The sequence below is a fragment of the Syngnathoides biaculeatus genome, chromosome 6 (assembly GCF_019802595.1).
Source record: "Syngnathoides biaculeatus isolate LvHL_M chromosome 6, ASM1980259v1, whole genome shotgun sequence".
Lineage (NCBI taxonomy): Eukaryota > Metazoa > Chordata > Actinopteri > Syngnathiformes > Syngnathidae > Syngnathoides > Syngnathoides biaculeatus.
This window is the reverse complement of record NC_084645.1, coordinates 1,973,212-2,000,850: the sequence shown is the minus strand read 5'-3', so window position 1 is coordinate 2,000,850 and position 27,639 is coordinate 1,973,212. Positions and strand designations below refer to the sequence as shown.

General features: G+C 40.5%; 1 protein-coding gene across 1 annotated transcript; it reads right to left on the bottom strand.

Annotated features, from left to right (window-relative positions):
- Window positions 1–375: 375 nt before the first annotated feature.
- On the bottom strand, window positions 376–26,322 carry LOC133502181 (disintegrin and metalloproteinase domain-containing protein 10-like). The gene is made up of 16 exons (XM_061822674.1): window positions 26,024–26,322; window positions 22,381–22,531; window positions 18,872–18,990; window positions 17,084–17,242; window positions 16,502–16,602; window positions 13,703–13,852; window positions 11,536–11,628; window positions 11,241–11,424; window positions 9,674–9,837; window positions 9,371–9,554; window positions 7,515–7,665; window positions 7,246–7,429; window positions 5,873–5,981; window positions 5,537–5,757; window positions 4,865–4,991; window positions 376–3,027 (listed from the first exon to the last, which is right to left on the bottom strand). Exons 1-16 carry the CDS (start codon window positions 26,088–26,090, stop codon window positions 2,843–2,845), a joined length of 2,349 nt encoding a protein of 782 aa, XP_061678658.1. The 5' UTR covers window positions 26,091–26,322; the 3' UTR covers window positions 376–2,842.
- Between the last annotated feature and the right edge of the window lie 1,317 nt (window positions 26,323–27,639).

Sequence of the window (27,639 nt, the reverse complement as noted above, 5' to 3'; positions counted from 1 at the left end):
CCCTGCTGTCTGCTTTTCAACGATATTTCACTGTAAGCTAAGAATGCGAGTGAGAAATCAGCCGGTAAATCGGACAGTTTCGCTCTATTCTTTTCTTGCTGCGCCGCCCTTTTTGCTAATTGTTTGTCTGACGTTAGCGCACGTGGCTTGACGTCACTTCAGGAGGCCTGGTTAAGTGCCCTGTACGGAGGGGTCAATTGGAAATTGTGTAATGGTGTTATTACATTGGATGTAAAACACCGCCTACTGCCCCGTTAGTATGGAGGTATTGTTTGCAAACGCGATTTTGCATCAAGAATGTTATTGTGGTTGTATGAGTTAATAAATTAAATAACCCCTGAAATAAAGCCACCTAAAGAGAGAGTACACCTAAAAGACAGTAAACAGTGGTCTATTTTATTGAATGAGTCGTTTAATTAATGCATTTCAAGTACTCCAAAAAATTACATCTCTTTGCACAATACAATTGAATTTTTTTCTTTTAGTAAAAATGTTCAAAGTGAACAAAAATTTGCAATACTGTATAAAACACAGTGAACATTAAAATCAGACAGTAGTATTACTTTTTAATCGTGTTCTTTCGGCCTATATCACCTACAACATTTCAAATCAATTGGGACATTGCAGTGCACGTTTATCTAAACACTTTTTTTTTTTATTTTTACCAAGACTACGAAATGAAAAGAAAAGTAAATTTACAGGCATTTTTCTTCTGCTCTTCTAGCCAAACCATGCCACAGGATAACAAAGACTAAAATGAGAATGTCACATTAAATTCAACACACTCAATTGTTTTTTTTTTTTTTTTATATCATTGATGACAGTGGAAAAAAAAAAAAACGGAAGCAAACTCCAGTTGAACGAGCACATATGAGAACATAAATAACTTAAGACCTTTGTCACATACAAACATCTTTGAATTGGAATCAAATGAAAACATTTTTTTAAAAAGATGTATCGAAATGTAATTGTTAGTTTTCAATGAAATGCAAATTTTCAAAGTACTGTACAAGTTTACATGTTAGATTCTGGAGCCAAGAATGTGGTTGATGATTTTATGCAGACATAACAAGCCCGATTCATCTGCCGTGTCGCTTTCCTCATTCCATCTGGATCGGAACACGGGATTACTCCGACCCTCAGGACAGTGTTTTAAGACATTATTTGTGATTTGAATTGCATGCACTCTAAACGTAAAAAAAATGCCAAGAAATACTCGATTCTGACCAGTAAGCCCCCCCCAACCCTGAAAATAAAAATAATTACATGAAATATATAATGTAAAATGATGTGTTTCATTGTTAGTGTAAGAATATTTGCCCGTTCGCCAAAGCAAAGCCTGAATCATGCCGAGGTGACAAGATCAAGTGTTATTTTGCGAAAGGAAAGAACACCTGAGGTGTGACGCATCGTTCCAACAAAGCTCGTGGATGCTTCCCGTCTTCTATGTGAGCAAAAAAACACAAGTTAAAAAAAAAAAAATCCAAACCGACGCAAGCTGCAAAGTGTCAATCTGTGAAGGTGAAGTAGCAAAGTTAAACTGTGTGAAAAATCCTGCCTCAGCAAGCCTGCCTTCCTTTATTTTCACATTAACAGTTGTCAGCATAGTGTCGAGACACACGTCACAGACCAATTATTATAGTCACATTTAATTAATGCCTCTGCATGCCCAAAAAAAGTTTGCTATCAGAGCAAGAGTAGAATGATGAGCCTAACTTTTTTTTAATACATCCACACTGAGTCATTTAAAAACTTATTCCCACACGCATGTCACTAACGCTCACTTCTAAACAGCGCCACAGTAGGCTTGAACTTTCCACCCCCCCCCCCCACGCTGCATCGGGTTCAGTTAGTGGTTATTCATTCTTCATATAGCTAAATGAAATTGATAAAAGAACAAGCAGAGCAATCCTTCCCTTTCTCCCGTGAAGGTTGTTACACAACGCAAGCAGCACGTTAGCAAGAAATATAGATGACCTTTGGGAAAAAAAGAAAAAAGATATGGTGACTTGATTCAAATTGAGAAAGAAGTAACCCAAAGTGAATGAGCTCCACCTGATTGGACAACCGTAGAGAAGACCCGACAGCATCAGATCGTCAGTGGCAACATCCAAGGAACCCCTAGCGACCATCACTCCTTTATTTATGTTAAAAGTCCTGAGAGCGCTAACCAAAAAAAAAAAAAAGAAAAAGAAAAAAAGAAAAAGAGTGAAGAATTACACATTTACAGTAGAAGAAATAGTTCGTTTTTACTTATGATACACTAAATATGTACAGTCACATGCAGGAGACTGTCTGCACAAGAGACCGGAGCATGTGTCCTTGCCGTTTTTGGCCATGTGGAAATCACAAAAGAAGCGCCAATCCCCCGCCGAGTGTCTCTCTCTCACTCTCTCTCTCTTTCATTTGTGGCTAGAACTGCGCTAGAAAAGCACGCGACAATTCCCCGGCAGCCACAGGCATGTCACTTTGAGACGACATCGCAATAGAACCCAAAACACATCACAAAAGTGGACTAAAGCTACTGATGATTCCTTAACTCCTTGGCACTCCTTTGAAATGAACAAAAAGAAGATGATGATGGAAAAAACAAAAAAAAAAAGCTAGATTGCGCGGCATTGGAAATGGCTGACGCCAGTCGAGTCGCTGGAATTTTCTCTTCTTTGCGTGTCAGTAAGATGGAAAATACGGTGGTGACCAACAACCATGTCAAGCTTTTCTTTGGATGGAGTGACGCTTATGTTTCCCACTGTAGGCACAAGGAGGAGCCAAGGCATTGGAGGGGAGTGGCGGGCGGGCGGGGGCGGGGGAGGACGGGGGTGGAGGGGTGGGGATGGGGGTCTCAGCGTCTCATCTGCCCCATCTGATAGTTCTCTCTGGGCTGACGGTGGTGTCGCTGATGTTGCTGCTGGGCCTGCCTCTGAGGCTGCCTCTGGCCCTGCCGCTGACCGCCATGGCCGCCGTGTTGGGACTGGTGCTGCACCTGGGAGCTTGCGTGCTGCTGCGCTCGCCGCCTCTTCAGAGTGCCTGTCGAGAGGGGGGAGGATAAAGGATGCAAGTTAAACTGTGTGGGGCGTGGGAATGAAGACATGGGAAGCAATGCGACTCAACCTGATGAGGTTGGACTGCAAAATTCTGAGACTTTTCAAAGATGAAAACTTTAATGAACAGAAATGTATGGGACTTGACCAAGCAGGAGTTTGCCTCTTGAAATGGGACTTTCCAATTCTCCCCAAAATCCCTTTTTGTCATAGTTAAAACTGGGAGTATGCCCTGAAAGTCGGACAATGAGAAAAATAACTTGAAGAAAAAACAGAGGAAAAAAAAAAACAGCCCTCTCTGGCCACAGTTTATATATCTAATTTGACATTTAAGAAACCAGCATACCTGAGGAAAAACAAACAAAGACCAGAACATCTGATTGAAGAGGTGCCCATCATTTCTCTTACAATCACAGGCAAACCGCTACAGCCCTGCCGTGAACTGCTACTTTGGGTTTCATCCACTTTGCTGAAACTATGGAGGAGTATTTAAGGTGGGGTAGTTACAAAGCTAAAAAATAGAAGCAGGTTGACAGTATGGAAGTAAATATGTGCCACCGGGATTTGAATTTGAAATGCCACAGAAAACAGGATTTGAATTTAAAATGGAAAGTGATCACATTTTCAATAGTTGCAACAATTCGCTGTAGGAAATTCGCTGTCTGAAATTCAACTGGCTAACTTCGCTGTCTAAAATTCCCCATTTGTGCCACCAGGCAGGGTTACTTCAAGTCAGAAGCGAACACTCAGCCAATCGCAGTTGTGCTTTCTTAGTCACGTGACTTCAGATACTAAGAAAACGTAACTGGATTGGCTGGCTGTTTGGTTCTGACCTGAAGTAACCCTGCCTGGTGGCACAGACGACGAATTTCAGAGAGCGAATTGTACCCAGTTGAATAGTTAACATTGCAAAGTTACACTGAAATACAACTATTGAAATTGTGATCACTTTACATTCCAAATTCAAATCCTGTTTTCTGTGGCATTTCAAATTCAAATCCACATATTTACTTCCACAGACAGGACCTCAGGCAGTTGAGAGGATTCATAACCAATGTGAAATTTCAACATTTCTTATTGGCAGGTAAGTTTAGCACCTTTTTTATTTTTAATTGATTGCACAATTGCATAATAAAACAAATTTATTGGTATCGTAACACTCCTTTGAATGAGTCAATCTACCAATGTAGTAATCATGGATCATGTTGGCTTGTTTACAGGACTAATACTGGCTTGGCATTGCTAGCACTGTAAATATGCTGAAGCTGAATATGTGTTCTCTGTATTTATCGCAAATTGACACTTTCATAATTACGTCATCATTAATGGCCTTACAGTATTTGAGCCAAGAAGGGATTAGTGACGAGAGGCCACCTGGGCATAAATGCCATGCAGTTCTTATAGCGTGTTTTGGGAGGATACGTCAGAGAATTTGAATTTAGTATGCTCATGTAAATATTTTTTTAAATGCCGGAAACCAAAATTATCTCAACTTATCATCAATTGAGCAGTGCAAATTTGGACCAATCTTAAGGAGTAGTCGTTTCCGATCACGTGTGATATGAATGAAACAAAATATGAATACAGAACAGTGTAAGTTGAATTTCCTCAAGCGATTATAATCAATATAATAAGTTAAAACTTTGAAGGACACATTTCCCTTTTAAATGCAGCCTTGTGTCCACAGGCCTGATTGTTCAGCATCCCAGCGATCACACCTGCAAACTTCCGCTCGATACGAAAATTCCACCGAACTGAGTGCTGCGTGTTGAACCTCACGCACAACGACAAAAACCTTGTTTTGTCGAGGGGTGCGAACTCACCTGGAAGTGGTTTAGGTGGAGGAAGCTTGGGGTTACTGCTGGGCGTATGAACGCTACAGATCTTAATGAAGCCCGCCATGAGCATGATGAGCGCGATCCCCATCAGCAGCACTGCCCACCAGTGTGCCTGCAAACAATTGAGGGCACATAGATCCTTGAAAGTGCACAAAATCTAAATTCTACAAGTTTCAGCTGAGTCTTAGCATTTAATAATAATGAGGACCTGAAATTCTTCTTTTCCTTTCGGCTTGTCCCATTAAGGGTCGCCACAGCGCGTCATCTGAGATGAATGCATATTTGTTTGGCAGTTTTATGTTCATCCATATACTATAAGTACTTTTATCTGGTTAAATATTGAAATTGACAAGCATCGTAAAGGGATTTTGTGTTAGAATATGCTTAATAGTCAAGCAAGAGTATCTTACAGTATGCACGTTCCAGGAAATTCAATACAAATATCACAAATAGCATATTTGGACATGGCGCAAACATTTCAAAAAGAGAAGCAAAATGGGAGAATGTGCATCATTTAATTATTACTAGGGCGTTGTAGTAAACGAGTGAAACTTTTTGAATACGGAATTGGGTGAAGAAATTGGTTATGTTCTGTCAGCAGGTCAAATTGTTTTGCCCGTGTGTGACATGGATCCGATGGGAGTAGATAGTACATACCACAATCCACTCAGCAATGTTCTCGTAGAGCTCTGGGTTGAAAATGGCCTTCTTGAGTCGAGCAAGGGGGCCGTCGGCATCCACCAGACGACACTTCATGAACACGTCGCAGTAACCTTTGAAGTCGTTGCAGGGCGAGCCAGCCGGCAAGGTGGTCACCTTTTTATTGAAGAAACGAGCCAGACGCTCTGACCCGGTACTGCTGCACGTGTTGGGATTCACTGGAGAGAAGAAGCCGAGTGAATGAGGACGCCTGTGGTCGAGATATGAACTGTGTGCATTGGAAATGGAGCCCCCATGTCCCCCCCCAAGCCACGTGTAAAGTACATGACTCACTCTTCTCCATGCAGCATACGTGACAAAGCTCCGTCTCATCCTTTCCTTCTTGGCTGGCGCATGTGCACGCTTCAAGTCCATACTTCTCACAAATGGAGCCGGAGCAACCCTGTGGGCGAGGAGCAGGAGAATGCCAGCTACGTAACAATGCCCCTGGCCTCAATCTCCTCGACTTCTTTTTAACCCGTTCGTTGCCCTGGACTCTTGTCCATCACAGAGAATGGGCTACAAGATTTATTTTTTTAAATATTTTTCAACTGGAAACCAGGTGTTAACGGCCATTGACAAATACCACTGTCAACCACTCTAATTTCTTGTGTATAACGCGCACCAATGTATAATACGAACCCCCAAAGTTAACAATTCTATATAAGTATAATGGATGATTTTGGTCCTAGCCATACATATAATCAAAAATTATATGTAGAATTATTTTTTTTATTTTCCCATGTATAATGTGCATTCTTGACGTTTGTCAATATTAGTGTGAAAAAAAATGTCAAATTATGGTACTTTTTTAACAAATGTGGAAGAGCGTCTCGGTCTCGCCCAGTCTATCTGTGAAATTTGGGTTTGTAAACCACAGTACTGACCAAGAGCCCCTGTAGATGGCTTTTTCCTTAGGTTCCGCTTTACTTAAATTGTCATTAGCTACCAGAGGACTAGTTTTTCAGTTCAGGGCGTGCAATGCCATAAGAGTTTATATCACAGTGCTGGATGAAATACTCTGCATGGCGATTGGAGAGTGCCTCTCCCCAAGTTTACTCCCCCCTCCAGTCTTGGTCTACAGCCTTACAGTGTCTCAGCACTTTTCCTATGTGTAACTCCACGGTTTTAACTGTTATTTTCTAGTTTGAGCAAACTTTGTGTGCATAGAACCAACAAAATTAAAGACTGTAGCGGTGAAAAGTTTACAGCAGTAAACAAGACAGGCCTGACCGTTTCTATGTGTCTGAAGGAGGCCTATCCCCGCACACCTCACTCTCAAGAGTATGCATAAACATGGTATGAACAGAGTATGTATCACGATAGGAACTACCAAGTGTGTGTCACGGTCGTGAGAAATGATACAGATGCAATTTTTGAGCGAACGGCAAACAGGATGTATAAACCCCATAACAATTTAACTCGTGCCTTGCAGTGAGTCAGTGCTGCTCACGGCAAGTTTCTTAAATAAATAATTTCTCCATCAATATAATCTACGCTTTCTTTTGGCAGGTCTGGTGCTTATATTGTCACAGAACAACATTACGCGGGTCTTGAAAGATCATTCAAAATGCTCTAAAATGAAGATACGGGAAACTCCACTTTTGAATCAGCTGGCAATTAATGAGTTTGAGACCGGTTGTTTGTAAAATGCGCTGCTCACTCACTCCGTTCAAACAGACTTGAGTCTCGCCATGACAAGCGGTGAAGTTGGCCTTGGGCTCAGATGACGGGCACTGGGGGCTCACCCCATTACACATGCCCTGATGAGCGCACTCCGACTCATCCCTGCACTTCTCATTGCGCCCCTTGTAGCTGCACTCAGGGGTACAACAGGGACCCTGGCTGGGACTGAGGACAAGAGCAGAAGACGTTTGCTCAGATAGAGCTCAAAAGATGTTGTGGAAATTTGAAATGGGCACAGATCCCAATCTACCTGCAGACTTTGCTGGGCTTTAATTTGCACTTCTTGTTATCAGCCTGGTTGGCGTCATAGCAGCACTGGTCTCTGCACTGGTCACTGTAGCCGCAATCACACTCTTCTCCTGGCTCCACAAGGCCATTTCCACAGATGGGCTGACCAGACTCTAGTTGGTGGAGGGAAAAACAAAATACAGTATACATACAGTAGATACAGTACAGCGGAGCATTTCTATTAATTATGAGTACCATTGACTGTGTGACTTTGTATATTAGGAAACTGACAAGTACACTGCTCAACCATAATGTTACTTAGAGGTGCATTTACTCAGTGTAGTCACTGTATGACATATGGCCAGTATACTACCATCTGATGATCTGTACCTAGGAAAACTCAGTCAAGTAGAAGAAAAACGTGGCACATATGGCCGGAGAGGAAAAAAAGTACAGTGAATCGTGTACCCAAAGAGCTTTCTTTCCCAAAAAAATAAACTATATTTTATATATATATATATATATATATATTAAAAAAAGAATCATCTAAATTACGAAAGATGCTACTGAATATGCAGCAATCATAGTGCAAGGATCGTCAACCTTTTCCACTATGAGACGCATCCTTGTTTATTATCATGACTCATGACATTTACAATGTCATTACTTGAAAAAAATCTTTTTTTTTGGTATTGTTCAGTGATATGCTGCGATATGCTAATACTAAGTCTAATAATAACTGGCAATGATTTTGAAATGAATATTGCCATTGTTCCTGTTCAGCTTTTTTTTTTCTACTGGTAGGGGAGTATTTGTTGTTTTTTTTTTGGTCAAGTGATAATCGCCCAGCTCTTTCTTTTATTTCACTCTATTGATATGCTACCCTGGAGAGGTCTCTGACATGGCGTAACATTATGTGCATAAAGACTCCTTGTAGATTCTTTTTTTTGTTTTTTTTGTTTTTACAGCATATCACTTAAATTCCTCTTTTTCTTGTGGCAACCCCTAATGGGACAAGCCGGGAAAAAAAAGAAGTTCAGTGATATGCTGTAAAAACAAATGTTAGGCCATGTCAAAGACCTCTGCAGGGTAGCATATCAATAAAGTGAAATAAAAGAAGGAGCTGGGCGATTATCATTTGACACACACACGCACAAAAAACACTCCCCTGGCTGATATTTAGAAAGAAAAAAACAAATGAGGCCAGTAGAAAAAAAAACTGAACAGGAATAATGGCCATATTCATTTCAAAATCATTGCCAGTTAGTATTAGACTTAGTAGACTTAGTATTTGACTGAGTAGTCACGCCTCACTCACACGGTAACACACTCTTGTTGCCACAATACCTGTAACAACCGTAATAAACTCAAGCAAAGTGTACACACAAATACCGCAAGAAACGCATGCAATGCTGGCTCGCAACTACTGTAATGAAGTCAAGCAAAACACGCGTGCGCACGCACATAAAAAAAAGGACTTTGATATGCTTTCGTGCCTTCACGAAAGCCGCATAAAAAGAGGCAAAGAGCCGCAAGCGGCTCAAGAACCGCGGGTTGGCCACCCCTGCCTAACGTTTTGGGTGTGTGTAAAGTACTTTAATTACAATAATTTAATTACAATAAGTTAGCACCTATTATCTCTGTCATGTTGAATTGTTGGTTTGACAATACTGATTAGAATACATGAGTTGACAGTACACAAGTATATAACGTAAATAAGTGATTTAAAGCAACACATTGCTTTATCTTGTGATCAGATTGGTGATCGTTTTTTTTTTTTAAAACTTGCTGATTGGCCCAAAAATCCTGATCGTGTAGACTACAGCCTAGTTAGTATGTTTGTTTTTCTAGTCACAAGAATGACACTGTGATACATACCAACAAAACAATTGCTCCTCTTTTTCTCCAGCACCTGGCTGATGTTGCGCACACTACAGATGGAGAACTTGTTGTTGTTCAGCTTATCTCCTGATGTAGCCCTTGCATACATGATATAATTGCCCTTCTCCTTTTTGTCTTGGCTCTTGGATTCACCTGGGGTGCACTCAGACCCAGAGTCATGCTGTGCATGAAGAAAAAAAGAAATTAAAAGCTAGGTCAAAAGAAGATGAGAAGACAAAGGTGGCTGCGCTCCATTTAATCTTTCTTGCTGTGAGTGAATATAGTAGATGAGGTACTCACTGGGGAGCCAAAGTTGTGCCCTACTTCATGTGCAAAGGTGATATGGGAGACTTTGGGAGGCACGTGAGAGGCATAGTTCTGGACAGTGATAATCCCTGTGTTGAGAGACTTCTTCTTCCCATCTGAGTACAGCTTGCTTTTTTCACAGATCCCTCCCGAACTCCCTGACAAGGATAAGCACATCTATTAGATAAACTACCCTCCAAAGCATGCCTGTAATGTCATAAGATAAGGAAAAGAAATACAGATTCAAAATAATTCAATGCTTTTAGAGGAAAAACACCTCTGAACATTTTTTATTTGACTGATTCCCATAACAACCTCAGTCTGTGACAGTCTTAAGTTCTGCTGAAATCTTTTTGTTTCAGCTTCAATGATACACACCTCATTGGGCACTGAGGTCAGACTGTTTGAGTCAAACTTTTGACCATGAAATCCAATTAAAATATGGGTTGTTTTCAATGACGTCACATTTTTTGCTGAATTACCTATACACCACTGCGCACCGCCATTTAACCTCTCTACCTAACGCGTACCAGTGTGCAAGTCTCCAGAATGCTCTCCGTTACTGTTTGTGTTTTTGTGTTTCACGGGCGTCTCGGGACTCAAGTACACAAAAGACGACTTGAGAGCCTTTTTCTGACTTTTCTTCTGACTTTTTTTTGACAACTCTCGCCAATTCACTGGATCTTTTTCCAGAGTAATTAGTTGGCGCGCTCTTCAAAGCCTCGCGATCCGCTACATAAGTCCGACTGCGTACGCGGGGACATCGTCTAATGCTTCCAATGAAATGTTTCACGGAGACTTGGTTTTGTGGACGACGCTGCTATCATGCTGCCCCGGTCTAAACCTCCATCGTGGTGATGTGTCGCTGAGCTAAGCTAACAAGTTTAATCGATACTCTTTTCAGAAGGCCAATATTAGAGTTAAGACCCTTTTTGTTAGTCACTTGAATGCTTTGAGAATTTTGTGAAATACTGGATTTGTTTATTCCAGTAGAGTAGTAAAGTAAAGTAGTAGTAGTATTTCGGCCATTGTCACCAAATTTTAAACAAATAAACATTTCGCTTTGCTTGTGGTGAACTAATATACAGGTTTTATTTTTTGACAAAAAAAGGCATAAATGGAGTTTGCCTCAATACTAAAAAAAAATAATATTCCACCGACTTTCGTTTCCAGTGTTAGCATACAGGTAAATGCTCCTCCTTCGTGATTTCTGTCACATAGAGTAAAAGATCAAGGGCACAATACTGCACCTTTGTGACACAGTCCTCTGTGTATGCCAGGTAGCCTACTAGTCAATCTGGGCTTGATGTGCTGTAGATCGCGTCTTCAATAAATGCAGTTGGAAACATAATGTCGTCCACTTTGCCTATGTATGAGTAACAGAGCTCAGGGGTAAAAAATGGCCGGCGTTTGAGGCAGCACAATGGGTGACGTCACATGAAAACAACCCATAGATGCACTAATTTGACAATGACAAATGCCTTTGAAATACTTTTGTGGACTTGAAAAAACACAGCCAATTGTTTAGACCTGCTGATTAGTGACTAAAATCCTGTAGTACCTGAGGGGGCTCCGACCCAGGCCAAACCTAAGACGCCATCATCAAAGTCTCTGTCAGTGAAAACGTAAGCCAAACAGTAGTCATCGTGGTTCTGCTCTGAGTTCAGCTCCAGGAACTTCTCCACTCCGATGTTCCCAAAACGGAACGGGTTGGACTTGTCCCTCTCATCACTGGTGGTGTTTATCTGAGTGGGAGGAAGAGGGCTTTTTTAAATCAAACACGATGACGAGTATTTTCAACATGAACAAAATAGGACGGGGTGTGGGGGTTGTTAGAACACCAACAGTAAACTCACCCTGATTCTTTTCACCATGAAACTGATGTTGCGAATCCCTAAGAAGTCTGTGCCCTGATAGATGGCATTAATGGCCTTGACGTGACTGGAGATCTAAAATGGTATGATAACAATATTCACAACATAGTGATGAAATGCATTGTATATTGAATAGCTGGGGAGGTATTCAGTTTTTTATTTAGTTCAGAATTTCAAAAGTTTCTCCCACCCCTTCAAAGGGACAATGAATTGGTTGTTTGTTTTTCCTATTGTAGATAAATGGAATTCAGTCCTTGACTGACACTTAAAATGGATACATCTACTAAAGGGCAACCCATCTCTCATGAACATTCATTCTCTTGTTTCTTACTAGGTGACCGTGCAGCACGTTCAACCAGCTTCCTTGCAAATATTATATAAACTAAGTCCTTCAGTGAGTCAGTCCTTACTCTCCGTGACCAATTGATCGCCCACTCGCTATGAATAATTAAACCACAATGCATTACACATTTAACATGCCAGCAAAACTGTATTCTTTGTGTAAATACAAACGTAACAATTTTTCTAAGGGAAATACCGAAAATAGTGCAGCAACAGTGGAATAGTGCATTTTTTTGCACCTTGATGATACTGCAATGTCACTGTCCATTGTAGAATGAACAATCACTTCCCAATAGCTTTCTTCAGTTTGTTGGAGAAAAGGGTGGTCTTGGTAAAATGCAAAAGCATTCGGACAGGTTTTTGTTTGAATAACCGGCTACAAATGATTGTTTTGTGAGAGACAACGACGATGCAAAAGTAACTATTGTTGGATTGAAGCAAAAACAAGTCTAATTATGTTCCTGGGGAAAGTAACAAATTACTTCAGTCATTACTCAAAATGGCAGATTCATGGAGTAAAGGCCTCTGTATACACGCACACTGTCAACAACGCCTGTATGCATCATATGACCCTCACTTTGCCTCGCGCAGCACCTCTGTGTAACTTGCTGCGCACATACAAAAATAAATTGCTGGATGGAGAAAGCTGCAGAGATAATCTCTCGGGATTGGTCTGTTTTAGTCACACGCTGTGATGATGTACACCTCGTTCCACCCAGATCCACATATTGTACCACCTATGGAGCCGCCTCCTTGATCGATTTTTCAGGATAATTAAACAATAATTATCTGGCCAAAAAGGTTCATTTGTCCAAGCAGACACTGTTACATGGTTGCTATTGTTGTTGTGCTCAAGTATAAAAGCAAACTGCGCGTGGATAGCAAAGCAAACTTATTTGTATAGCGCATTTCATACATGAGGTAACCCAATGTGCTTTACATGATTGAAAGCATTTGAATACAAAGAGATAAAACATTTAAAAACAATAAAAACGACAAACAAAATATTTAAAAAAATAATTAAAACTGTATACAGTGCAAGTAATATGATCAAAAAGTGGATATATTCTAAAAAGCATGAGGGAAAAAAAAAAAAAAAAAGAGTTTTCAACCTGGATTTAAAAACATTCCCACTTGGGGCTGTCCTCACCTCTGTTGGCAACTTATTCCATTTCTCTGCAGCATAATAGCTAAATGCTGCTTCACCACGTTTGCTTTAGACTCTGCGCTCCACTATTTGACCTGAGTCAGTCGATCTCAGAGCGCTACTGGGTTTGTATTCCGTAAGCATTTCTTTCATGTATTCAGGACCTAAATCATTTAGTGATTTATAGTGACAGTGATGTGAGCACGGAGACCGTCCGTGCGAGTATAAAGAAACCTTAACATGTTACAAAGTAACGGGATCACTGTTAAGTGAGGACTCTAAAATGCTCGTAGGTTTGAATGGTTGTTAATTTCTGTGTGCACTAGCACAGACTGGCGACCAATTCAGGGTGCACCACCTTGCGCCCAAAGTCAGCTCGGATATGCTCCAGAACATCCGCAACCCTAGTGAGGCTTAGCGGTTCAGAATAAGGGATGGATGGGTTGCTATTATACTGCATGGGGTGTATAAATGCTTCTTCTTGCCATTTCTACGAAGTGTGATGAAACGCTCAAGAGACAGCTCGATATGTTAATTAGGGTGCAGAAGGTGCGAAGAGCCACTGTCGTTGCGTCACGGCATGCCACGCAATCAACAGTACATTTTGGGTGACAATCGCATCCTGGAGCCCACTTGACCTCATGTTTACGTGGCTCTCACCTGAGCGATGACAGCCTCTCTTGTCTTGTAATACTTGTAGAAGAGGTGATCGGTTTGGATGAAGAGCTGGCACGTGTTTTTCTCAGCCTGCGCCATTCTCTTCTTTCTTAGCATCACAGATTCGTTAAGAACTGACTGGCCAAGTTGTGCCTGGTGTGACAGAAAAGGAAATAGACTGCAGTTAAATTACACACAGAAAAGTGTCAGGGCATTTACAACCGAACAGCTGTTGAAGAAATTATGTCTCATAATTCTGGCGTCTAATTTCAAAGGCATTGAACCTTCATATAATATGCATTGATGCTACAGTATATGGTGCAAAAAAATAAGTACATTTTACTCAAACAACAACAAAAATTAACATACATACAGGTATGTATACAAACGGTACGGAAAATGGATAATGTAACTCATTGTGACAGTGTAAACTGTCTCATAAATATGCCATCTCACACATAACTGAAATTTTCTACATGCTTATGGAAATTAGCTTCTCGAGACTCCAAATATTAAAAAATCCCTCAGTCAGATTTAGCACCCCATAATAATGGTAAAATAACACAGTGGTTCCCTGACTTACGAGGCACCCGACTTACACATTTGAGACACAAGCGCTAGATCGCAGCAGCGAATGCAACTCAACTCACTTCACAACAGGCAGCATTTTGGCAGACAATTCTTCAAAAATGAGGCTTCAACTTGATTAAAGTTACTGTATTTAATCAAAGTAAGTTTTTACAGTATTTGGGATGTAATATTCTCTATACGGTGCCTCAGTAAACGTGAAATATGACTTAAAATCATCAACACATTCCTGAGTTCGAGAGGTTTTTTTGCTGAAAGGCCTCAAATCACCTATCCATCCATTTTCTGTACCGCTTATTGTCACTAGGGTGATGGGCGTTATTGATCCTTTACCAGCTACAACCTGAACTGTTCCCCAGCCAATTTTGGAGCAAATGAAAACAAACGACTTCATTCATTCATTCTCTCTCTCTCTCTCTCTCTCTTCTCTCTCTCTCTCTCTCTCTCTCTCTCTCTCTCTCTCTCTCTCTCCCTCCCTCTCCCTCTCTCTCTCTCACACACACACACACACACACACACACACCACACACACACACAACTGTGGGCAATTTAAAGTCTTCAATAAACCTCTCACACATTTTTTGGGAGCATGGAGGAAAATGGAGTACCGAAAACCCACACAGGTCTGGGGAGAATATGCAAATTCAACACAGGCGGTGCCGGGAGTTGAACCCCGGTCCTCAGCACTGTGAACCAGATGTGTTAACCAGCCACCCTAAAATCAGGTCATTTGAATTTCTCTTATCTACGTCACAAGAGAATATCCCCACTTTCCATTTCCACTCCCAAACCAGCATTGGAAACATAATGAACATGCGCTCTCACAAGTGGGTTTTTGACCAATCAGAGGAAAGGAGGCAGTCTGAGGGAAATCTCTACAAAGCTAATGCAAAACTGGGTCAAAAAGAAGTAGCTGTCAGAGGGACCTTTTCTGGATACTTGTATGACAAAACCAAGGTGGTTTGTTTTCTATAAATGAAATTGACACTTTTATACAAAGTCCATGTTCTAAAGTTTCTCTATGAAAGTCTAAATAGCCAAAATACAAGACCTTTAATACCACTCCTAGTTGAAGATTGTAGTCAAATAAAACAAAAACAAAGACAATTTGTGTGTTTAAAACAACCACATCAAATTTGCCCCAGGAAATTCCACAAGCTTAATGCTAATGCTGCCCCTTTCCTCACCAAATTTGTCAGGCTGTAGAGGAGTGGGGGGGGGGGGGTGTCACTTGGCCGGGGAGGACTGCGCGGTTTAAATGGGGGTTATCCCGGGTATGAGCGTACACTTTCGTAGTGGCCCATGAGCTGGACCGGGGTGGGTATTCGCGCCAGGGTTCGTTACGGCTAGTATTGGTATCAAACCTGTGTCCTTTGAAGCGGTGTGTGTGTTGGAGCTTCAGTGGGAGTTGGATTGACCCCTAGTCCCCCTGTCTACTCCATACTTCGGTCTATTGACCCCGAACCCAAAAAAAAAAAAACGTTTCTGTCCGGCTGCTATTTCATGAAAACATGAAAATAATTAAAAACTTAAAAATAAAGAGAGGAAGTATTTCAAACTCCCCTGCGGCACAGCAAAACTGTTTCAGCACAGAGGCATACAGATCCATTATTCTGCAAGGCCATGCAGCAAAACAGGGCAGGTTATTTAAAAAAAAAAAAAAAAATGCTACTACTCAATGCAAACACAACAGACAAGCTAACAAATAGCATTGCAGCCGCAGACTGTATGTAGACATAAAATATAATTATAACAGGCCTATTTAATTTATCCTCACAAAAAAATAACTCATGTTACAGCAGGTTACTGAGTCACAGTTGTGAAAGTCTTCTTTTTGTTTGGATGTATGTATTGGATTAGTTTGAGCATTATAAATTATAAAAAATGGGGAGAGGGGAAATGTTATCTTTTCAATTAATTTCTGCATGAAAAGAGGATGTAAGACAAGTGTTTGTAGTTAAGGGCATGGTCACTGAACAAATTATACTTGTAAAAAAAGATCCCACGGAACCAAATTAACAAGATGAGCATTATCTTCGCAATGCAGAATATTTGATAGTGCTCTTATATTGGATCTCATTAGATCTTGTTTTCATAACGTTGTGCTCGGGCGGTGTAAAATTCCCTAACTCCTGCAAAGGGGATAAACATTTAAAACCTTATCAATTTTCATTTCGCACAACACTTTTCCTGCAAGTATGCGGTGAGGTTCACCTTGGACGGCTCTTCTACAGCGGAGGCTTGGTACTTCTTCATCTTCTCAAACACGGAGTGATCGGCACAGCCTCCCTCCGCGCCATACTTGTGAGGATAGCCTAAGTGAAAGAGGCCGACACAACACTGTCAGGATTATGTAGACAATGTTAGCTACTTAACCCCCTGAGTCACTCTGTGATGCTATTCATGATCAGCTAATTGGGTATCCTTACACACCACCTGAGCCTCAGCTGCTCTGCAGGCTTACTTTCTTGAGTGATCCCTCATAGTTAACAGAGTCTGTATGTAAAAGGTGATTAGAAATTAAATGCGAGTGCTGTTCACTATCCTTACCAATGCTGTACAGACAGCTTAAATGAGGCAGTACCCTGAGAGAAAGATCATGTTACTCAGCTAATGAGCACCCTGCATAGCATGCTCTTCAGGGGGGTTTCTCACAGATCTGCCTCCATCAGCTCAGCTAGATTAACCTTACACTTTCGGCTCACGTGTAGCCACATGCTATCAGTAAATGACATAAAACTGCCTACTGCATGTCCTGTTTAAGGAATTGCGAGCATGCAGCTGTCAAGGACTCACGTATGTCGTCCTCGTGGTAGATGACAGAGTGGAACGGCACGTTTTTGCCCTCCAGGTATCGCTCAGTGGGCTCCACATAATAATTGCCGTGGTAACTCTGAATGAAGCCCTCAAATTTACCATCCACGATGGAGCCATGTGCCAGCGTGCCTTTCTCACCTGGAAAGACAAATTAGACAGAACCCTTTTATTTTAGCCACTGAGGGGAGCAAGAAAACAGGTCGCAGCAGCTAAAATGAGATTATGGTACATAAAAATCTTGCTGTATCTCTGGCAGACAATGGCCACACTACACAACATTTATTCCAATAGCGTCTTTTACACTCGCTGGGCTTTATCTTGTCAAATCAAACTCTGTGAGGGAGGCTGAATCAGAAGACATTTCTCCATTCACTTCACATTGGCTTTAGCAGGGATGCCCAGACTTCCCTTTCCCCAGCCACTTCATCCAGTTCTTCCGGAGGGAGACATATTCTCTCTAGTGTATCCTGGATCAACCCAGGGTCTCTTTCCGGTGGGATGTGCCTGGAACACCTCAGCCAGGAGGCATCTGAGTCAGATGCCCCAGCCAACTCATCTAGCTCCTCTCAATGTGGAGGGAGGAGCATTGGCTCAACACTGAGCCTCTCCCGGATGACCGAGCCTCTGACCCTATTTCTAAAGGAGAGCCCGGACACCATGCAGAGGAAATGAATTTCGGCCGCTTGTATGTGGGATTTTGTTCTTTCGGTCATGACCCACAACAATGTGAGCATAGGTGAAAATAGGAACGTAGATCAACTGGTAAATTGAGAGCTTCGCCTTTCGGCTTAGCTCCCTCTTTACCACAACGGACCGATACAAAGTCTGTATCATTGGAGACGCTGCACCGATCCATCTGTCGATCTCCCGCTCTATTCTTCCCTCACTCGTGAACAAGACCCCAAGATACTTGAACCCCTCCAATTGGGCAGGGTCTCATTCTCGACCCGGAGAGAGCACACCACCCTTTTCTGACTGAGGAAAATGGTTTCAGATTTGAAGATGCTGAATCTCATCCCAGCCACTGCAAACTTGGCTGCGAACTGCTCCAGTGAGCGTTTAGGTCACGGTTTGAAGAAGCCAACAGAACCACATCATCTGCAAAGAGCAGAGATGCAATACTGAAGCTACCAAACTGGACCCCCTCTACGCCCAACTCTCACTGGACTGAAAACGACTGATTTACTCCGGGTAACGCAGACCTAACTCTTGACACTGGTTGTACCGAACAGCATGTATCAGGGGGTTTGGTAGCCTCTCTGCTCCGCTCGGGGCCCGCCGCTGGAGGTCGCTCGCGGTCCGCCACTGGAGCTCGTTTGAGGCTGGTCGCTGGCCGCCGGAGCTCGCTCGTCAGACTCCGCATCATTCCCGTCCAAAGAACCATCCGAATATTCAACATTATTTACAGCCACAGATTCAAATCTGTAGGAATGTATTCCTCCGTCTTCCCAATCAACCGATACTGCTATTTTATCATCAGATGAGGATAAATCTGAGAAATCAGCGCTGCCCATAATTGTGTCCCAAAGTAAGCGAGCCTTTGTTGGGTCACGTTACACCCAACATTCGGGCATGTACGTCATGTGACTCGCCAAAATGGCGGCATCCATGAAAATTCGTAATTGCTGATAAAAATCTCCTCAAAACACCGTTAAATGAAAGAGGATTAACATCACATTTTCAAGATACAGTACATATGACATGACCTATTGGATACATTGTTAATCCAAACCACCGGAATTCCCCTTTAAGGAATACTTTTCTCACCATATATTTCTCCAGTGTAGATGTGAGAGGTATCATATATCGACTCTTCTCCTGAAACTTCCACTTTCAAGTCTGGAGTGAACAGGCTTGTATCTCTCTTCATGCGTAAATTAAAATGCCTGAAATAAAACAGAGGTAACCAACAAAATAACTTCATCAGTATATTTTTTAGCAATGATCTAACATTGGGTATATTTAGATATTTACAAGCACTCATTAATAACTGCTGTTAAGTACACGAATTAATGCCAGAGTAAAAAAAAAAAAAAGTTCTGAAATCATGTTTGCTCATTACCCCCTGTGACGCAAAATAAAGCATGTCAAGCTGTTCTATTTTGACAGCATGAAAGAATGATTAATTACATGTTCTGTTCTCATTTATAAATCAGGCAGCAGTCCTCTGGTATATACAAAGCTGTATGTAATAATAAACTGAAGAATCTGTGCATGTCTAAACATAGCCACTGGATGTGGACATTATGCAGACACGTGAATGTTCAGAGGGACTATTGTGTGCCTGGCTTTGTCAAGCAGGATTCAAACGGGAAAAGAAGCTGACACATCTTTGCTTTTCCAAGGAAACAGGCGTCTTCCTTCCGTGTTCTGTACAGCTCTTATCATTCTCCCGCCTATTAAGCAGCATGTGAGGTTGGCAACAGCAGGCTCTGCCCCACGCAGGATGATATAAACAGTCATTTCTGAGCTCTCTAAGCCAGATGGTCATGGAGAGTGTGGACACGTTTGTTCAAAACACACCACTCTCTGCAACATACCAATGTAAGAATTAAACATCAGCATATTTGGTTTAACTTAACTTAACTTTTTTTTTCCCAGGGACGAGTCGTCAAACATTTTCGATGTAGAATGCGTTACACTCATCTATCTCACAAAAGCCAGCCCGGTACCAAAGTGTTTGTTTTTCGTGTGTGACAGCAAAAAGCTTGTTTGATGGACTTGACAAGAACATGCGCCGCTGACAGCAGTGGAAAGATAGATTTCCTTTACAAGTACAATTTTTATTTGAATTGATTCTACTGGATTTATGATTAAAATAGAGAGAAAGTCAATTTATTTCTATTTGTTTCGTAAAGTGAAACTTGTACATTCTATTAGTTCACTACAAACTTAAAGTGAAATATTTCAAGCCTTTGTTTGTTTCAATTTTGATAGTTCAGGCAGAAAATCATAAAATTATATTATCATGACAAAGCTCAACATTGTAGAACAAGTTTCACTTTTTGAAACATATTGAAATTAATTGACTTTTCCTCAATTTTCAAATTTTTGGGCATATTCCTGTACTCATTAGTTTCCACCAATGGAAAATCATCATATTCAAATAGGAAATTATCAAGCTGCAGAATGAAGAGCTAATTTTCTAATTGGTACATGATCCAGTTATTACACCATCGTACAAATCAAAGCGCAAAATGGTGAAAAAAAAAAATCTCCAAAATAAAAGACCTCCTACCTCTACTCTAGCAAAAGTAGTTCCACCTTTCACACATGCTTAAATTTTTTTTTACCTTATTAAAAAATTTTTAAAAGTATTTCTTAGCACCTGATCTCGCTCCCTCGATGTGAAGAAATGGGAAGCAATTATATGACATCAGTTTGAGGAAACAGAAACAAAAATGGACGAAGCAACAACCTCTGGAGCTTCTTTGAGAACCAAACCAAAAGCGCTATGTGCATCCATTAAAAAATATTAAATACAATTGTGATTTCACCGGAGATAGTTGCCGTGACGTCAACATGTTTTGTGAAATAACATATTTGACCCATCAAGGGTTGCTATATAAACAAAAACGTGTCGCTAGGGAATGCAGCCATTTTCCTTGATTAGTTCACCATCGCAAACACTTGGAAACTCTATTGAGAGATAATACAAGGCTTGTATCAAAATAACTGCCTTTAAAAAATATTTCAAAAGCTCAGCTTCGACACACCCCGGTATAATAGAATTAATGAATGCACGCTAATGCTATTATTAGTCATTTTAAGTGCAGATGACAGCCTCAGTATCCATCCAATTGATTTTTACTTACTTAAAGAGCCAAGCATGTAGCTGAGGCCAAACAAACACTTTACTTTTCTGATGAAAGATTAAAAGGTGATGATGTTATGAATTGTCGCAGACATAATTAGCACCCATAAAGGGGACAATGTTATGACTTGTCAGAGGTAATTAGAACCTAATGAGTTTGCTCTGGCATCTTGTATAGTGCTCATAGTCCCTAAGCACGAGCGCATATGTTACCTCCACTCCCCGCTTTTTAAATAGCAGCTCAGTTCTCCTAGCCTCAGGTTGATGTAATTAATTCTCCACTACTAAATATTACTGCGTCAATGCTAGTCACAAAAAGTACATTAGCAATGAGACACACAAACAAACAATAACTCTTTCAGAATACTCCAGGAAAGTGAAGACTATAATATAGTTTACCACAAAAACTGGGTAATGTTATTTTCATCATTTCTAGCCATGTGTATTAAAAAATTCCAATGATACTAGGATGAATAATTTGTTGGACCAATGAGCAACTGGCAGTAGTTGACGTAACGATTGTAAATAGTAAATTGTAGTACTGCATTTACTTTTGCCAGAAAAAAAAAATTGTCAATAGTGAATATTTCTGTGCTATGTAGGTAACGTGCTTTAGAAAAAGAAAATTGTGCGGTATCTGGGCATTGCAAAGGATTTCTGATGTACACTACTAAGCATGATAGTCCTCAGTTCATTTATTTTGTGGATTTCAGCTTAGCAAATTTCTAAAGTTCGCTGTATTATTGTTTCAAATGGACCTTACAAGTGTGTTACCAGTAAACTTTTGCGAACTACTTCAATAAAACCTAAAGAAAAAATAAAGCACAACAAAGCAATAAAAAGTGCAGTAAACAACTAACAGCTTAAAGCCTTTAAAGTGTTTAAAATGAAAGAAGGAACTGAACGAAAAGCAAAAAGTATGTCACAATCACAGGGAATGGATGCAGGAATTAAGTCAAATGTAGTACTGTATTGTTGCTCAGTGAGCATCAACTTAAGACTTCTGATTTCATCACCGCTGCCGCTTAAATTCTACAAAATGCTGCAATCAGTATGCCATTTCAACTATTGCATTCATCAGCCACACCCAATTTCCAAGGAGAGTCATATCACTTGATAAAAGCGTGCACTTTGTTCTTATCGTTTCACAGTAGCGCCATTCACAACAAGAAAAAGTTTTATGGGAACAGGAAATCCTCAGTTATTACATTTAGATTGTAAAGTTACCAAAGACAAAATTAGAACTCGTGACCTCGACAACTGATAGCTATTGTCCGTGTACTTGATTGCATTAACTAATGTCAAATAGCTTTCCCTGACATTATCAAGAGTCTACTCGTACTTTCCATCAAACATAAACAATGTAGGCATATAGATTTGCCAAACACTGAAATAATAAAGATCAGCAGAAATAATGAAAGAAAAAAAAAAAAAACAATAATACATATCAGTATTGACCAACCTTCCATGGGCGTGAAAATCTAAATGAAGAAACTGGTCTTCATGGGAAAGTGCTCTTTTAGCCCTCTGATGGTTGCTGTGTACCATTTCTGTGTCGTAGGAAAGGCCTTCATAGTGCCGGATGTACTTGTTGAGGGGATTCCGATAGTGCCCTGTGTGAAGGGAAACGGGAAGAGAAAAATTACAAAAGGTTCTAAAATATTTTTAGACAGTAGTACAGATCATTTCAAGTGTATGAATAAAAGGACCACAATAAGGTGCCATTGAAATGTTTGCAATTCCCCATAGAAACCTTGAGATTTTCCATTTAAATTTCTATTCACTCTATCAAGTAGAGCGGCATTGTGGGCCAACTGGTAAGCGCGTTGGCCTAACAGTTCTGAGGCCCTGGGTTCGAATCCCAGCCTAGCCTGTGTCATGTTTGCATGTTCTCCATGTCTCTGTGTGGGTTTTCTACCGGCATTCCGATTTCCTCCCACATCCCAAAAACATGCACTAAATGGAGACTCCAAATTGCCCTTTCAGTCTGAATGTGAGTGCGACTGTTGTCTGTCTCTATATGCCCTCCAATTGGATGGCGACCAGTTCAGGGTCTACCCCACATCCTGCTTGTTGGCAGCTGGGATAGGCTCCACCCCTCCCACAACTCTCGTGAGGATAGGTGGCTCAGAAAATGCAGGGTAGTATTAAGTAGATAATGCGCTGTTATAAATGCATATTAATCAAGCTCCCACCCTATTTTATAAATATATATATTAACTGCAAGCAGACAATGAACATACAAACAGCTTGGCTGACAGCGTGGACAAAGACAGTGTGAACATTTGTGGCTATGGTTAGCATGTAATGACCACATATACGATTCAGGAAGCAAGTGGTTTACTGTACTACTAATATACTTTGCATTCCTAAAAGGTTTTCATAAACTGATATTTACTGATGACATTGTGGACAAGATATGCTTCACTACATCCAGAGACACACATATACACTCTATGATGAAACTTGAGAATCCCAAGTGTAAATATTTGCTGTGCAACTATCCACTGTTTCGGTCTGCATTGAAGAAAAAAAAAATGCTGGTAGTAATGTCACTATAAACATCAGAGGATTTCCTGAAGGGGCAGCTACATCATAAAAGTGACATTTCAAGGGCACATACAAAATGATTAATATTATTCTGAAAATAGAATAGGCAAGATCAAATTACTTGTATCAAATATTTTCTTGTGGATATATTTTATTATCATTTAACTACTTATTACAGACTGCAACTCGGAAGTAGAGCAAGTCATTGAATGCATGTAAATGTTTGGTCACCCATGATAAGATCTCAAGAGTTTCATCATTCTACTACATTTTCATGTAATACAATGAGGACAACAAAACACTCCAGCAAATGTCCCAAAGTAATGCTATTAATGATATATTAATAGATATATTTCCCCCACTAAATAAAAAAATGGTTTGTAAGGTTTATCAGGATTTGTTTAAATTTGCAAGATGAGTGTTAAAATTTAAACACAATTGTAGCTACCTTTATAAGTGACATTTTTTCATCATGTAGGCAGGTTTTATGTGGGAAGACGGATGACAAGGAAGGTTAAAAATATAGCCAAATGATGTGGTGTGCGTAAAAAAGAATCGAGTATTTCAGTAAAATGATCAGTCGTCATGGTTGTGCTTAACAGCATCCCCTGGTATCATTATTTCCCCATACGAAGAGTGGGTGGTGGGCATGAAGGAGGAAGTAGCTTTAACACCTCCACTTGTTTCTCCGACTTCTCCACATTTCTTAAAAAAAATGAATAAAGAAAAAGAAGCTTGAATTTCATTTGCACTCAACAAAACAACAATACAATTCTTAGAAATGTGCTGCACAAAATGACAGCAATGCAACCCTTTGCCAAGCACTCCGTTGTATTTGCAGGGTCATATTATGGAAATAGATCCAAACCAGTGGGAGGTATTTTCAGTATAAGCGGCGTGTTTCTCTGTAATTATGCCTGAGAGGCAGAATTTCCATCATCCAGAGTAACAATGTAACGGACGGTAGTAGACTTGAGCTTCAGCTAGTTCACTCCTCATGTGCGTTATGAAAAATTTAGGCGTTAACATTAAATTTTTCATTGAGTATGAGACGTAAAAGCTGTGACTATTCTAGAATATTCTAATTTTTAAGAGGAAACATCTGTGCCACTTATTTGACCACCACATTATTTTGAATTTCTGTCTAAAATTTCACAACCACCACAAATTCAGTTTTAATTAGAAACCCCACACATACAAACATTTACTTTAGAGCTGACATTTTTTCCCCCAGTCTAACTATTATTAGTCTAATACCAGAATTTCCCAAGTGATTTTTTTTTTACCTGACTGTCACAGTTTTAATAAATAACCCCAGTGTGCTAGCTAAAAAAAAACAAATAAAATCTTTTTTCATTTATGTGAATTTCTCAATCATCCACATTTTAATTTTCAAAGACTGAATATAGAGGTATTGTTGTTTTTTTCTTGTTTACTTAAAAACTTGAAAAAAAAAATATTGGGCAAGCGATATGCTTTTAAGCATTGTGCAGCATTATTCGGTTGACTTCCTAGTGTTCCACAAGCATGTAAACAAGTACTTTACAACATAATCTCTTTCTCTCCCTCACTTTCTCTCTCGCGCTCTCTTACACACACACATACACAACGTGAAATAATTCAAAATTAGAGCGTTGAGCAATAAAATAATTTCCAACATAATTTTAACTCATTGTCATATTCATGAACAAAAAATCGAATTGTTTTTGTTTTCCTTGATGTTGGCATAGCCTTTCTGAGGTCATGGTAATCCCCAAAGGTTAATTTGAGCAAGTGGACTCTTAAAACTGTTTGTTCTTGTTTTCCAACAACATTCAAAAATCACTTGTGCAATTATGCTGTTCGGCTAACATTTTGTAACAGTATGTAGTTGAGTCATCGGAGCTGCACTGGCATGTCACATGTGTTTTGAGAAATAACCACAAACAACAACAACAGTACATTGTAAAATTTAAACACGGAAAAAGAAACCTTATTTAAAATAGTGCATCGCCTTAGAGTTGAATAATGTAGCCTTATTGCGTTAGCTAAAGAATAATCATTTATTTATGTTAGTAGTTATGAGGAAAACGTAGGAAAAAATATATAAGCATAAAAAGTACGCATGAATTAAAATGTAACGTGACTAGTAAAAAAAAAAAAGTAAAGAATGACTTTGGCGGCGATTGTAATCAACGAAAGACAAACAACGAGCCTTAGCTAGCATATGGCTAACAGTCCAGTGTTGAAATCTCCCATCATCTCACAACAATGGACGGCGGCGACATAGGCGCGGTAATACAACATAAAGGTGACGATGAGACCCGTGACAACACGCTGGAATACACCGAAAACGTGGGTTTATTCCAACACGCCGGCCGAATTTGTGGAAGAGCTTCAAGTGTGCCTCGTTTTAAGGCGAGAACACGGCGAAAAGGGTGCAGTCCCCTTCACAACAAGCAAGGCCCCGCTGATCCAAAGCGGAACGTTAGCCGAGAAGCTAGCCTAGCAGTCAAACCCGTTATCCACATCTTTGATCCGCGTAGTTTTTTCCGCCACAAAAACGCCTTGCTCACCTTGAGTGTCGCGCAGCAAGTAGGCGAAAAGGACAACTTTTAGGAGAAGCATATCGGATAGATCCATGGTTAAAGCATTGATGCTGTTTGCACTTTATTGTCCTAGTTAGATAGGCGCAGACGCCCTGTGTGTTTATTGCAGGTTCCACTCGCCGTCGCCCCCTCGCTCTTGCGCGGTGACGTCACGCGCAACGCAGTTGCTATCCCTTCCCCGGAATGCGTCCAGGAGCCCGTTCGTTTCATTAGGTACACCTGCATTCATTTGAAAGTGTCACTGCAGTGCATTGTAGAATTTAGCTCCGGTGACCTGACTTGTGAGTTTTCCGAGTCGTCGTTTGGCGGATATTTTTCTCTTTACTTGCGAGCTCAAAGTTGAGATAAGGGGGCTGAATGGTGGCAGCGACTCAACTGCACAACAAGCGGTAGTTTGGCAGATGAAATTCGTAAATATTCTTCCGGAAAGATTATTGTCATTCTCAGTTGGAGTTTACTATCACAATAAAGAAAACGGAGAATCACAGGTTGCATATTTAAAACGGCCTCATACTGAACCTTTCAGCCTGGTAGCTAAGGGTTGCGTCAGGAAGGGCATCCGGCGTAAAAATTGTGCCAAACATATATGTGCGTTCATCTGAGATGACACGCTGTGGCGACCCCGAAAAGGGACAAGCCGAAAGAAAATACCGTTGTGCTGCTATAACCCTTGAAGCAACAGATAGAACACATTCGGGGCAGCAAGACATGTAGACAGACAATATAAATACAGGGAGAGATGTGGACAGAGACCCGGTATTTTGGATATTAAGACCTCAGTAGAGCAACTTTCGAACATGGACTTAGCATAAAAAGTGTCCGTTTAATTTAAAAAGCTGTTTGGTATTGTTATACAAGTGTTCAGAAAAAGTCTCTCTGACAGCTGCTTCTGTTTGACTAAGTTCTGCGTCCGTTTTGTCTATATTTGGCTAAGACTGCCCCCTATTCTCTGATTGGCTACCTACATATAGAAGACCCATTTTTGAGAGAATAGTGTTTATGTTAACAGCTCTGGCTGAGGGGTGTAGAGCAGGGCTCAGCAACCTTTTTGAGCCTGAGGCCTACTTCGTGAGCACCGATCGTATGAAGGGCTACGTGACTTGTTTGGGGCAAACTTCAGACTAAGTTCATTCCACGTGCATAAAATATTTTTGTTTCATTTTATTGTAGTAAATGACATTACAGGTGTATTACATCTTTAATTCACGTTAGCAAGTCAGATTCAGAATTTAAAGCACAAATAATAGTAACAATTTGTGACCTACGGTATTTTTAGAACATAGCTTGCGGACGCTTTATATGATCCTTGTGGGCTACCATTCCCCCGCGGGCACCGTGTTGGAGACCCCAGGTGTAGAGTTAGGTGGAGATCCTTGGTGGTAATCTTGGTAAACTCCTGATTTCAGGCCTCTTGGCATAAAAACGCATGGATAATAATAACCAGTAGACACATCTGACACCCGAATGAAGCACCGACATATGCAGACAGACAATATAACAGTATTGTCATATATTCTTTATTCTCTGTAAATAATGACCATTACTGCAGAGTTGTGACTTTTGTGTACATTAGTGCCTTGATA

What these genes read in the sequence shown, in the direction of transcription:
- LOC133502181 (XM_061822674.1), bottom strand. Translation starts at nt 26,090, where the DNA reads ATGGATCTATCCGATATGCTTCTCCTAAAAGTTGTCCTTTTCGCCTAC. An exon ending in CTACCACGAGGACGACATAC is followed by an intron (nt 16,603 to 17,083) that starts GTGAGTCCTTGA and finishes TCTTTCACTTAG; the next exon opens with GCTATCCTCACAAGTATGGC. An exon ending in ACATTGCTGAGTGGATTGTG is followed by an intron (nt 4,992 to 5,536) that starts GTATGTACTATC and finishes AATTGTTTGCAG; the next exon opens with GCACACTGGTGGGCAGTGCT.